Source organism: Electrophorus electricus, chromosome 18, assembly GCF_041902795.1.
Source record: "Electrophorus electricus isolate QZ-2024a chromosome 18, ASM4190279v1, whole genome shotgun sequence".
Taxonomy (NCBI): Eukaryota; Metazoa; Chordata; class Actinopteri; order Gymnotiformes; family Gymnotidae; genus Electrophorus; species Electrophorus electricus.
This window is the reverse complement of record NC_137514.1, coordinates 10,120,531-10,132,788: the sequence shown is the minus strand read 5'-3', so window position 1 is coordinate 10,132,788 and position 12,258 is coordinate 10,120,531. Positions and strand designations below refer to the sequence as shown.

General features: G+C 44.0%; 1 protein-coding gene across 7 annotated transcripts in view; it reads left to right on the top strand.

Moving 5' to 3' along the window:
• Positions 1 to 8,594, top strand: part of LOC113580355 (vang-like protein 1) — a 37,527-nt gene extending 28,933 nt beyond the window's left edge. For all 7 annotated transcript variants that reach the window (XM_081701613.1, XM_035535050.2, XM_081701609.1 and 4 more), the window contains 5 exons: positions 163 to 338; positions 3,265 to 3,398; positions 6,305 to 6,461; positions 7,146 to 7,380; positions 7,975 to 8,594. In XM_081701613.1, coding sequence (XP_081557739.1) covers positions 163 to 338; positions 3,265 to 3,398; positions 6,305 to 6,461; positions 7,146 to 7,380; positions 7,975 to 8,235 — 963 coding nt within the window. In that variant the 3' untranslated portion in view covers positions 8,236 to 8,594. The remainder of the gene's footprint in view (positions 1 to 162; positions 339 to 3,264; positions 3,399 to 6,304; positions 6,462 to 7,145; positions 7,381 to 7,974) is intronic.
• The last annotated feature ends 3,664 nt before the right edge of the window (positions 8,595 to 12,258 follow it).

The window sequence follows — 12,258 nt, the reverse complement described above, 5'->3', positions numbered from 1 at the left end:
ATTGACCTAAACCTAAACTTGGCACATATCCTAATCTAAATCTAAGTCCTAAACTTAATCCTTATCTTAAATTCTAAGCCCCCAGAGACATTTGCTGGATGTATAACAAAGCAGTTATCCAGTACAGGACTTCCATCCTGTCCTTTGCTTTTACCCCTGCAGGACGAGGACTACCAGGGGATCGTGCAGTACGCCGTGTCCCTGGTGGACGCGCTGCTGTTCATCCACTACTTGGCCGTGGTGCTTCTGGAGCTACGGCAGCTGCAGGCCTGCTTCTCGCTGTGCGTCACGCGCTCCACCGACGGCCAGACGCGGCACTACAGCCTGGGGCAGCTTAGGTGAGCCGGGAGTCTGCCGCACGTGCAGCCCGCCGGGACCATGGGGGCGATGTGAAATGAGCCGGCGGAGGACGCCTCGCAGCAGGAAAGCATGTGGAGGCTTTGGCAGGAGCAAAAACAACATAAAAGACCAGCCAAAATCACGTTTGTTCTCTGCTCTCGCACGTGGTCTCTACTGTACTTGTCGGGCGAATGACTGGCTTGGCACGTGGGCTCTTGGTTTTTTTGCAGTTCTTGTCATGTGGAAGCGAGAGAGAGAATCCGAGGCTTGTTCTGAAGCAGAACACGAGAGACTGTAGCTGCTTAATGGTTAGTGGTTCTCACTGGCTAGCGGTGAGCGGTGCGAGCAGACAGCAGAGTTTGTGCCGTGTCATGCTGATGCTTGTTAGGAGCATGAGAACCCTGGAGTTCACACCAGTGTTGTGGCTTATTCCCCCTGGGGGAGTTCTCATTGCCAGAATATTTGCTTTGCTTCTCTCTCTCTTTCTCTCTCCCTCTCTCTCTTTCTCTCTCCTCTCTCTCTCTCTCTCTCTCTCTCTCTCTCTCTCTCTCTCTCTCTCTCTCTCTCTCAATAGTTCAGGTCTCAAACCAAACCCTCTAACTCACTACCCAAATGAACCAGACCTCCCTGCACGAGCAGCTTTTCTCTCATAAATTTACACCCAGTCTTTAACGGCTCGATGCTTTCCCTAATGTAGCTGTTATTTATATACAGCCAGTCCTGGGAGACAGGATGCCCGGCTACAGAGGCGGGCCCCGGAGAGGGGGTCTCCTCCTGGGCTGCTATCTGTCATCATTAGCCATGTGGTGTCGAGCGTAGACCCGCCTGTCTCACACTTGCTGAATGCCCAGGCAGATGCCTGTGTTATTATAATTACGCGTCTCTCTCTGGACCCTCCCACCTGTCCTTTGTCATTCCTGGGGCTTCTTCCTGTTCCCTGTCACCTGCGCTCGGCCCTCATGCAAATCAGATACCTGCTTCCTGCCTAACATGTTAGTGAAACAGTATTCAATGATAAGCACATTAGATGAACATCTTGAGACAAGATGAGCATTATGACACAATTGGTAAGGCTGATCTGAGATCAGCCTTGAAGGGAAGCTTTTGTTAGCTACCATGACTCAATCCTCCAGATACCTGCTTCCTGCCTAACATGTTAGTGAAACAGTATTCAATGATAAGCACATTAGATGAACATCTTGAGACAAGATGAACATTATGACACAATTGGTAAGGCTGATCTGAGATCAGCCTTGAAGGGCAGCTTTTGTTAGCTACCATGACTCAATCCTCCAGAGCTTTACTGGAGGAACTGTCCATGGGAAGAGTGCAGTATTCAGAATCCGGCCAATTCGGAACTCCACATGCTGGAGAACTAAAGACGAGCAAGCGCAGCATACAGCAGCACAGTTCAGCCGCAGTGAGCCTTCATTAGCTCCTCAGAGCAGCCTGAATTATTAATCAAAGGGGTGGAGGCACTAAGGTTTCAACATGGACAGCACATTTAGAACAAATATGGGTTTTCAGTTGAAAAGTGAGTGGTACTTGGGGGTTTTATGCAAAAAAGCAAAAAAAAAAAATTCAGGCCTGTACAAGATTGTTCTCTGATAACCAGCTTTGACTGACTCATTTCATCCATGTCTTACCCCTCCCCCTCCTTCAGGGTACATGCAGGAGCTCCTTTGCTGCATGTGATTGTGCATCTGTGTGTCAGTGTGTGGGGGAAAAAATAGGAAACACGCGCCCCAGACGCATGCTGGGTTTGCAGAAATTAACTTAGTGTCTCTTAAAGCATGACACAAGCTTCCGGGTGGGGGCATCTGGCCCAATACTGCAGCCTTACACACACACACACACACACACACACACAAACAAACAAACAAACATGGACACTTAATTACAGTTAAGGAGATGCTCTAAGCAGCCTGTAGAAACTGCTGTAGTGGTTTGGGTCCAATTGTGTTACTTTTTCCTCTAACAAATGTTCCTCTATATTTAGGCCCAGGCATGGTTTAAGTGCAATTCAATCTGATTGTACATGAATGCACTTTTATTTTCTGTGGTGTTATTATTCAGTTGTTTTGTGGCGGTATCATCATAACTACTGGAGTTATTGTTTCAGTTCTGTAGGTACTGTAGGTGTTTATGATAAGTGATGATTAGAGCTGTTGTCATAGACTATTCCATCATTATTAAGTTCCAGACTATAAATTTAATGCTATTTGAAAAGGTAACTAGCTAATTATCCTACTCTATCTAATTGTTTCACTGTGAGATTTACAGATAAGGCCTGCTAATCTATACATCTGTGAGTTTTGTCTTGGCATCCTGGCTTCCTTGATGAATAATTGCATTTGAATGCATAAATCCCAATTATACAATCCATGCTGATACAGTTTTCATGGGGGACTGTGCAAGGTGCTTCTTATGGGTTTCTCAGAGGTTCAGTGGACCAAAGAGTGCTTATCATATTCAAGGTGTTACTTACTGGTGCATAAAATGAGCATGTGCAGGGTGCTTGGGAAATTTAACTTTCCTGACATGTCCGTGGTGAGAGGAGAAGTCAATGTGGTGTATAAATTGTTGAGGCCGTCCAGCTCAGAGTATTGCCATGTTTTGACAGTTTAACACTCCTAGTGAATTATGCCACTGCCTAACGATTTGTTGGCACTTCCTCAGTTCTCCTTCCATTGCCCCTGACTCTCGCACAAACACTTCAGAGAACCCTTCACTCCAAAATACTTATAATGAAACCCAGTGGGCGTGAGTAAGCCTTACGCAAATGATCTAATTTATGCAAATGAACTTTGGGCTAATTGCTCCCTGCTAGTCACGTTACCTTCATTCTGCTGAACTGTTCTTTGTGTCTTGCCCCTTTGCTAAAACTCATTCACCTCTTTCTCCCCTTTCCATTTCTCATCCCAGTATCCAGAGGGCAGCGGTGGCCATATTGGAGAACTACTACAGAGACTTCCCTGTACATAACGCAGCACTGCTCTCAGCCTCCAAGTCCCGGGCCGCCAAGCACCTGGCAGGCCTGAAGGTCTACAATGTGGACGGTGAGTTGAAAGGCACCGCGCCGCCTTCAGGACTCATTACAAATGTATGGCTCAGGATTCGTTTGAAGAGAGAGGCTTCAGAGGACCTCACCCTACGCTGTCAACCCCTTTTCGTAAAGTTTGCTTGCGCGAAAGGTGCCGTTCGCGTGTTGGAAGTGTACACACAGTCAACAGGAAGTATACAGAGGATCTCGTATAACGGACCTCGTCCAGTTAACTGCTTCACAAGCATCCTTGGTTTGGGGTGGCGCGTGTTAGGGTTACAGTTATACCAAATCTCCAGGAATGTACATGTCCAGGGGCACAACTGGGCACCCCTTGTTTGCAGCGCATGGTTGTCGGATCGTTTCCAGGACAGTGCCAGTCAGCGCTGAGGTTTAAATTTTGATCAAGAACAAGCCATAGAGCTCAGCACTCAGGAGCTCTATAGATTCTATGACATTTACAGCATTTAGCTGACACTTTTATCCAAAAAAAGCTTGCAATTATAACAATTTGGGGGTTAAAGACTTTGCTCAGGGGCAACTTGCTGATTACTAGTGAAGTACCTTAAACACAGTGACCTGTCACTCTGCCAGGGAAAACACAAAGGACTAAGCCCCAGAGCTGAATTATTCTACTTTTACCTGCTGTGTGAACATAGCTGTAAAGTGGACTAAATTCAATAAGGGATGGGCAACAGCGATGGAGGGTTTCCGTGACAGTACATCGAGGTAACAGACCTCATAAACACTGAGGTAGGGACCATGACTCCACAGAAAGCCATCATTAAGACCTTGGCCCTTGTCTGTCACCTCCGTCACAACTTCATGCTAGTGGCTGTTACATGTTGACTCCAGAGGTTGTTTACCTCTGTGTGAGCGTGTCGCATGAAGCACTGTTCTTTTGCATATGAGGGTCAGTTTAGGAGCGTGACCTGTTCAGACTAATGGATAAAAAGATGTTGTGAACAGTCTAACAACAACAACAAAAATCAGATTTGGTTTAAAAAAATATTTTATATATTTTATACCTGCTGTGTGGATGCTATGTGAAGGTTTTAATGCTGGTGTTTCTGGTAAGTTTCCTTTCCCCCTTTTGCCTAAATTGATGTTCTCTTTTCATCTGTTGTTCAGACACACTCTCATCAGATCTTTGTGTTCTCCTGACTGTTTTTTAGATCAAACAAACCAATGATCCCCTGCAGAATCTTTTTTTAACAGATTGGCTTATAACATTGCCCAAACTCAATGATTCCTGCACCTGAAGCAGAATGCTGAAAAGGCCGGTATCAGATCGGTTTCACATCCTAGTTCTTTGTAGCCTGGGCTGAGGGGGTCCCCAGCCACCCGGCAGCTTTGTCTGTCTCTTAGGTCTCTCTCCTCTGTCTCCTGGAGTGTCTCCCTCTCACTCTGAGTGAGACAGCAGAAGCGTTAAATCAATAGTCACACCGCTCTGATGTTTTAGCTCCAGAGGGAACCCAGGGGAAGCAGACATTCCATCTGCACTACTGCCTGAGGAAGACTGTAGAGCCATGCTCTCTCTCTCTCTCTCTCTCTCTCTCTCTCTCTCCCTCCCTCCCATACTCCACTCCGTCATGCTTGATATTCCAACATCATGTGAAAAGCCTGGTGAATGGGGCTCAGTGAATGTCTCCCTCAGCAATTTTGCTTGACCTTTTCGTATTTTTATGAAAAAAAAATCAGTTTTTTTTTTTTTTTCATTTTCACAGTAATTTCTGTGAACCTACCATGAAGTTACTGATAGCCTGTCGCAAGTGTAGAAAATTGCACTGAAGAACCACAGATATTCATGGCTCATTACCACACATATTTATGAATCATTACCACACGTATTTATGACTTCTGCATCTTAGCATTAATTAAAATAATGACCCACTGGGCAATATTAAGTCATTTTGTTTATTCTCTAAAAATCTGTTATTGCTCCCGAACCATACCAAGATTTCAAGGAATACTTCACCCAACAATGCTAACATTGCTAACAGGGCCTGATTAGAAAGTTTTTATGCACCTTGTTTACCTTTTATTTTCCTTATATGTATCTTCTGTACCGTGGAAAATGACCTCCACTGTATCAGACTGTTGTCACTTATTCTACTATTCCGCTATTTCCCAGTCCCAGCACTGGATGCTACATGCTCTCCCTGTGTCTTCCCTGCTCCAACAGACCTGACGGTCTTTCTGATGCATTCAGTTATGGGAAACAAAGAACTGCTCAGGAAAGAGATAAGGATTATGATTAGGAGGAATGGGATTAGGAGGCAAGGATTCAAGCCCTTGCATTTCTGATTTATCAGTTGTCCAGTAATTAAACAGACGTTTGCACTATCATGTAATCATGGCAGCCAGCCTACTTTTAACACACATTAATGTCAGCTTCAGGAAGTCACAGACCCTGCTGCATATTAATGGAAGCTTCATTAGCATGTGCAAAACAATACCTTTGATGTCACAAGGGATGTTTGCAAAGACGGACACTTGGCACCGCCTCAAGACACTAGGTAAGCGGGAGAAGCTTCATTTGAATAGCTGAATTTTAATGACTCATCGCATATGTGAAGGGAAGAATGTCGGGGATGTAGTTTAGACTTTCAGATTTTGCAGCTTGTTTCATCATGAAAGTTTGTGGTTATGAAAGAAGAACCCAGTTCTGTGTTATGGAAGACGCTTGCTGGGCTGTTGGACCATTTCATTGCTTTTCACTGCCACACCTGCAGTTGGATTTACATATTCACAGTCAGTGCCTGCCTGCAGTTAAGAACTGCACTATAGAGCAAGTCCCCTAGTCTACTTCGGCCTTGTCACTCATCAACCCCAAACTGGGCGGGTCGAGTTCGCAGAGAAGGCTCTGCGAAGTCTCCGCAGTGCCAGGGTCTGATTCCGGCTTTTGCTCTGTCATTTCAGGCCCAGGGGGCAACAGCGCAGCTGCGGCAGTGGGTGTCGCCCAGTCCCAGTCACGTGCCATGATCGCCGCCGCTGCCCGCCGCCGTGACTCCAGCCACAACGAGCTGTACTACGAGGAGGCCGAGCACGAGAGGCGCATCCGCAAGCGCAGGGCCAGGTGGGGAAGCCAGGCGCGGGTGGTTATGAGACGTCGTCGTGGTTATGAGACAGGATGCCCAGGCGCTCCTCCGGGCATGTGAAAGCAAACAGAGAGCAAGTGAGAGGTTTCCAGGAGAATTTAATTAACGTTTTATACTCCAGACGTGGCGCTCCAGGCCTGGGCCACACTTAGTTTGAGCAGTCAGAATAATGGCAGTCATAGGCAGTCATCATGGCAGGCGTTCATTGAAAAATTGTATTTTAAAAAAAGTAGTCACGCAGAATCTAGGTCCTAGACTGTGATATTTTAACTTACTGTTGTTTATTCACAGATTCAGGCATATTTTGTCTAATACACGCATAAAATGACTAGAACAGGGGCACCTTATCTGTCCATACTTCTGCTGTCAGTTCTGTCAGTACTAAGACCTGTCCTCGATGTCCTGGTGAGTGGCCTCCGTGTAAACAAAACCACAGTGGTGGAATCAGCTCCCCAAACTCAAAATAAAGCCAGTCTAAGATCACTAAATAACCCCAAACACAAGGTTGAGATATACCACCTTTGTTCCTAAGCATGCCAATTCTACTCCATTCCACGGTGAAGCTGCAGCGAATCCAAGAGGACCTCACCTCGGCCGGGGGCGGGGCTAGCCGAGAACAAACGTGCTCACCCCCCGTTCCCCCCCCCCCCCCCCCATTCCAGGCTGGTGGTGGCGGTGGAGGAGGCGTTCACGCACATCCACCGCGTCCAGGAGGAGGAGCAGAAGAAGCCGCCGGGCGAGGCGATGGACCCGCGCGAGGCGGCCCAGGCCGTGTTCCCGTCCATGGCGCGTGCGCTGCAGAAGTATCTGCGCACCACGCGCCAACAGCACTGCCACAGCATGGAGAGCATCCAGCAGCACCTGGCCTTCTGCGTCACGCACAGCATGACGCCCAAGGTTGCCCCAGCAACGCATGCATGCACATTTTCACGCCATGTCGGTTCATTTGTGTACTCCATAGATATTACATATCTGTACAGACTGATGCAGAGCTTGGTGAATCACTTTGTTAATACCAGGGGGAACTTCATGAACGAAAGCAGAAAGCTACATTACCATGCAGTTGAGATGTAACTACCTAAATGTAATAAGACTTTTCAGAGCCTAAACCAAGATCCACCCATCCCATATTCTTTGGTTTTCCTTCATAGTCAGGAAATTTTTGTCTTAAAAATGTACAGACACACCCACACAGACACTGTGTGTGTGTGTGTGTGTGTGTGTGTGTGTGTTTCTAAAGCAGTATTAAATTACATCCAAATACTTTTCTTTACACTGGCGTTTTTCACACCTGTCACTACATGGTAACATGCCGAATTCATTCAGGCCCAGGTAAACATTGTCACATTCAGGTTGTTTATTAGGTTAGTCAAAAGGTTTAGTCAGCATCAACATAGCTCCATGGATGAGTGTTTGTGTGTGTGTGTGTGTGTGTGTGTGTGTGTGTGTGTGTGTGTGTGTGTGTGTGTATGTGCATGTGTTTCGGCGCAGGCGTTCCTGGAGAGCTATCTGACCCCTGGCCCGACACTGCAGTACAGCCGGGAGCGGTGGCTAGCAAGACACTGGACGCTCATCAGCGAGGCATCGGTCACCAGCGGCCTGAAGGACGGCACCGTCTTCTTGCTTAAGTGTATAGACTTTAGCCTGGTGGTCACCGCCAAAAAGATCCCCTACATCAAACTCTCTGAGGAGTTCATTGACCCCAAGTCCCACAAGTTTGTACTGCGGCTCCAGTCAGAAACGTCCGTGTAGCCTGAATCATCGTGTTTTCTTTTTTGTGTTTGTCTTATTTTCCGTTTTGGTGACTCTCAAACCTTTTTTTTTTTTTTTTTTGAAAAAAAAAAACATTTGTCTTTTGGGGGTTTGCAGTTTTTTTTAATAATTTTTTATAATATATATATATATATGAATTATCATATTTGAATATATTTCTTTGTTGCTTCACCCTTTTCCTTTGGATTGGACAGGCGATGTGATGATGTGGCTCACCCTCTGGCCTTCAGGTCATGCAGAGTGTACAAAAACACTAATATAACAAAAGAGAGTATAGTACACAAGTCTCTGCATCCATTTTTAAATGACAATTGAGACAATAAAATACAGAGACAATACTGCATTGGTAACTCTCAAAATGGCGGTAAGACCCATGGGAAAATGAGAGCTGTTTCTCTGTCTCACCCAGTTCTTCTGCGGCTCAAACATGGACGTGTTCAGGCAAACGCACTATGAATCGCAACGAACCACCGTGAGCAGCCACCTGCACTGCTGTAGCATCCAGTCACTCTGGGACTGCATCTCTCTCTTGCCGTTGCTATGGCAGCGACCCTTTAGCTCCACAGGTTTGGCACATGTCACGGTGGTCCCTGCAACGGATATTTTAATAATCCATATGGACTCTTCCAGAAGTGATTTATTTTTTTCTCCATGAACATTTGGTCCATTTCTGATTACTTTATGTTTCCCATTTGCACAGTGTTATTTTACACTTGCGCGCAGCGTATAGACGTGAGGTGTTGGTGTGTACATAATAGAGTATCTTCAGACAGGTTCTGTGTTAAGTTCCTTGCAAAAAAATTGATAAACCTAGTGGTTTTGGTTTTATAACTCTTGGGTTCATTTAGACACTTTTTTTACATGTTATAGATGGTTCAGAAATTATGGTATTTGATTTCTGAAGAACGAGCTGTGCCAAAAATCTTCAAGCGCCTCAAGATCATTATAACTTATGCTGAGTATAAAGCAGATGACCAAACAGGCAAATCGCCTTTTACTGTGGGTCTCATATATAACCCCTCACTAGCATTCGAAAGGTCAAAACCAGCAAAGTTCCAACAAATTAATGGCACCAGTACTGTTGCCAAGCAATGGAGTCTCATCAATACAGTGAACTCTGCACTAGGACTCACGTGACTGCCTAAATGAGTCTGTAAAGACTCCTCACCAGAACACTGATGATTAAATTCTTAATATTTAAATGTGTGCTTTACAGAATTTGCCCTAAGAGTGTCGATGTCTTGTTTCACAGGGTGAGTCTGACCCAAAATGTCAGTGCTGAAGGGGCAGTAGCACTAAAAGCAAGCAGCGAGGGTTAGCGTGAAGTTCCATTACTCCTGTTATGTTAATTTTTGGCTCATCGTTGTTTGTGGTGGAACTGTCTTTGTAAAAGGCTCATCTGTGGGCTCTGGGGAGCTCTGAATGAACAGGGGGCACATTTTTAAATGCAAACTGCGTCCTGATCTCTTTCGACTACTGCTCTGTCAAAACCCTACAGGGGCAAGATTATGATGTTATCCGGTTCTCCATGAGGTGCTTAAGAAAATATGGGAAACAGGATAAAGTGCCACGGAGAAAAACACTGAACAGACTGAAACTCTGGTGCTAGAAGAAAACAGGCTAGTCGTCTTGAGTGTCCAGCTCCAGGGTTGTGTTAAACCAGTAGGCTTACAAGGGCTTACGCCCAGGGCCACAACTTTCAGGAATGCCACGCCCATCAGGAGGGCCATGCCTCACTTGGGGGCCATATCCTCGGACCATAATGGAAGCCAAAAGCATCATACAAATAATATGAAATTCATTCGTTCATCCATTCGTTTTCTAAACCACGTAATTAAATTCAGGGTTGTGGGAGGCCAGAGCCTATCCTGGCAGCACAGGTGCTAATATGAAATTTAAACAAGTAAATGAAAAAACCTGTGAAATCAGTAATTGAGTTTAAAAAATACATTTAAAAGAGGTTTTAATATTTTCATTTGAGAAACGTCTGCTACAAGAAAGGTGCGATTGTTCTTGAATGCTTGATGCTAAATGTGAAAAAAAAAATTACAGTGGCTTAATATACAAAAACGATGACCTAGAAACAACACATTTCTCTCAGGCCGTATTGGTTAGAATCTCATAATGTCAAGACAGTGCAAAGTTTTACCTTAAAGATTTTCCTACTTCATTTCCACAATAATGTGGTTTAATTTTTAAAAGAAAGACCCATGAATGCCTATATTTTCTCACATCTTAGGCATCTCAAACAACACTGACTACAGAAAAAACAATAATTGATTTGTTTTGGTACACTGAGCAACATTAATCGGTTTTCTTGAAAAGGGTTTGGATGTAGAAGAGTAGGTCATGGATCCACACTGATGACGTCCTTTTGCTGCTGTTTCTAGTTCATTGTTATAATACATGAAGATTTTTTACATTAAGCATTTTAGAATGTCTGGGCATATATATCCTCATTTGCCGCACATATTCATCCCTAATCAGGAAAACTGCGGCTTACTGCAGTTGTGAGAGAGATCTTGCTCATTGAGTAGTATGGAGATTTTGGGTTGATCAGTTGTTGGAGTGAAATATAAGTTGCAAGTCCATTTGTCATAAATTGCACAGCGTATTTTTATGTTCATCTGGGGCAATTACTTTCTTAAATCATTATTTGTGACATAAGTGTTTTTTCACTGCAAAGCATGTCTAAACCATGTCTAAACCTGGCAGAAAAATAAAACACATAGGAATGTAGTTATGAATGCAAAACTAATATGCATGCACTTGTACCCCAGGGCAGCACAACGGAGTATAATCATGCATTCTGTGATCATCCTTGTCACATTATAAGGATGACCACTTAGCGCCCTCTAGGGAAGATTACTAAAAAGTGTCAGGCCACTGATTAGCTTTCTGGAAAACATCTATTTAATGTCATTTTTTTTCTTTTTTTTTCTTTTTTTTTTTTTTTACTTCTCCCTAATTTTAAATTATATTTTTCTGCCATCATATTAAACCAGGCAAATGTTATTTTTTTACTGTTCGTACACAACAAAAAAAAAGTCTTCTTTAAAGTCATTCAGATGTTTTTTGATGATGAAGACCGGTATACTTTTTATGAACTTCTCTCACAACGTGACTGTGCCTCTGTTTTTACACAGTGTGTTTGTATTTATACAGTATATGTGCGTAACTAAGTCATTCCTACTCACAAACACTTTAGTTATTCCTCACTCGTTTCACCTTTCAGTCTGAAAGGCCAACATTTATATACCTGATGTTGTGTTGTAATAAATGTTTCAGAACTCACAACACAGATATTTGTATAAAAATTAAGGATTTTGTGTTCATTTTTCTACATATCAGTTCATTTTATATAGATGTAAATTACATGTTTAGACACAATGTCAGATTATAGGCCACCAGCCACATGGCTAGCTCTCAACACAACTTAAACAACCTTAGCCTTGCTCAGAGATCCAACAGTGGCAACTAGGGAGTGGTGGGGCTTGAACCAGCAACCTTCTGAGTACTAGTCAAGTAGCTTGAACAGTGAGCTACCGCTGTCTGGTTACAATCCCAACCTTCGTAGCTTTAATTTAGGACTATAATTATATTACTGATTATTATAATGAAAGTCATACATTGTGATTTGCAAAACCACTCTTGTGTACATCTAAGTACAATCATACCACCTTTCACCTATAACCGCATTTGGAAACCTTTATCATGACAGTAAACAGCTGTAGACACCTCAGTGTGATTCAGTGTAAAAAAAAAACCTGTCGGGGAGGATTAGTACTTTACCCTTGCTTAAAGTTAGTTGCTCCTTAAGGTCAGATTGTTACTTGATGAGTCATTTGCCTGGTTTTTGACCTCAAGTCGTTTTCTCAGAAGAGTAATGTGAGTTTAAGTTTGAGTGTGAGTGACTGATCAACTGCTGTTCATTGTCTTTTATGAATCACTCTTGCACCCTGCAGTGCATAGTTAACTGCAGAGGTGGTGTCGAGGTTGCAT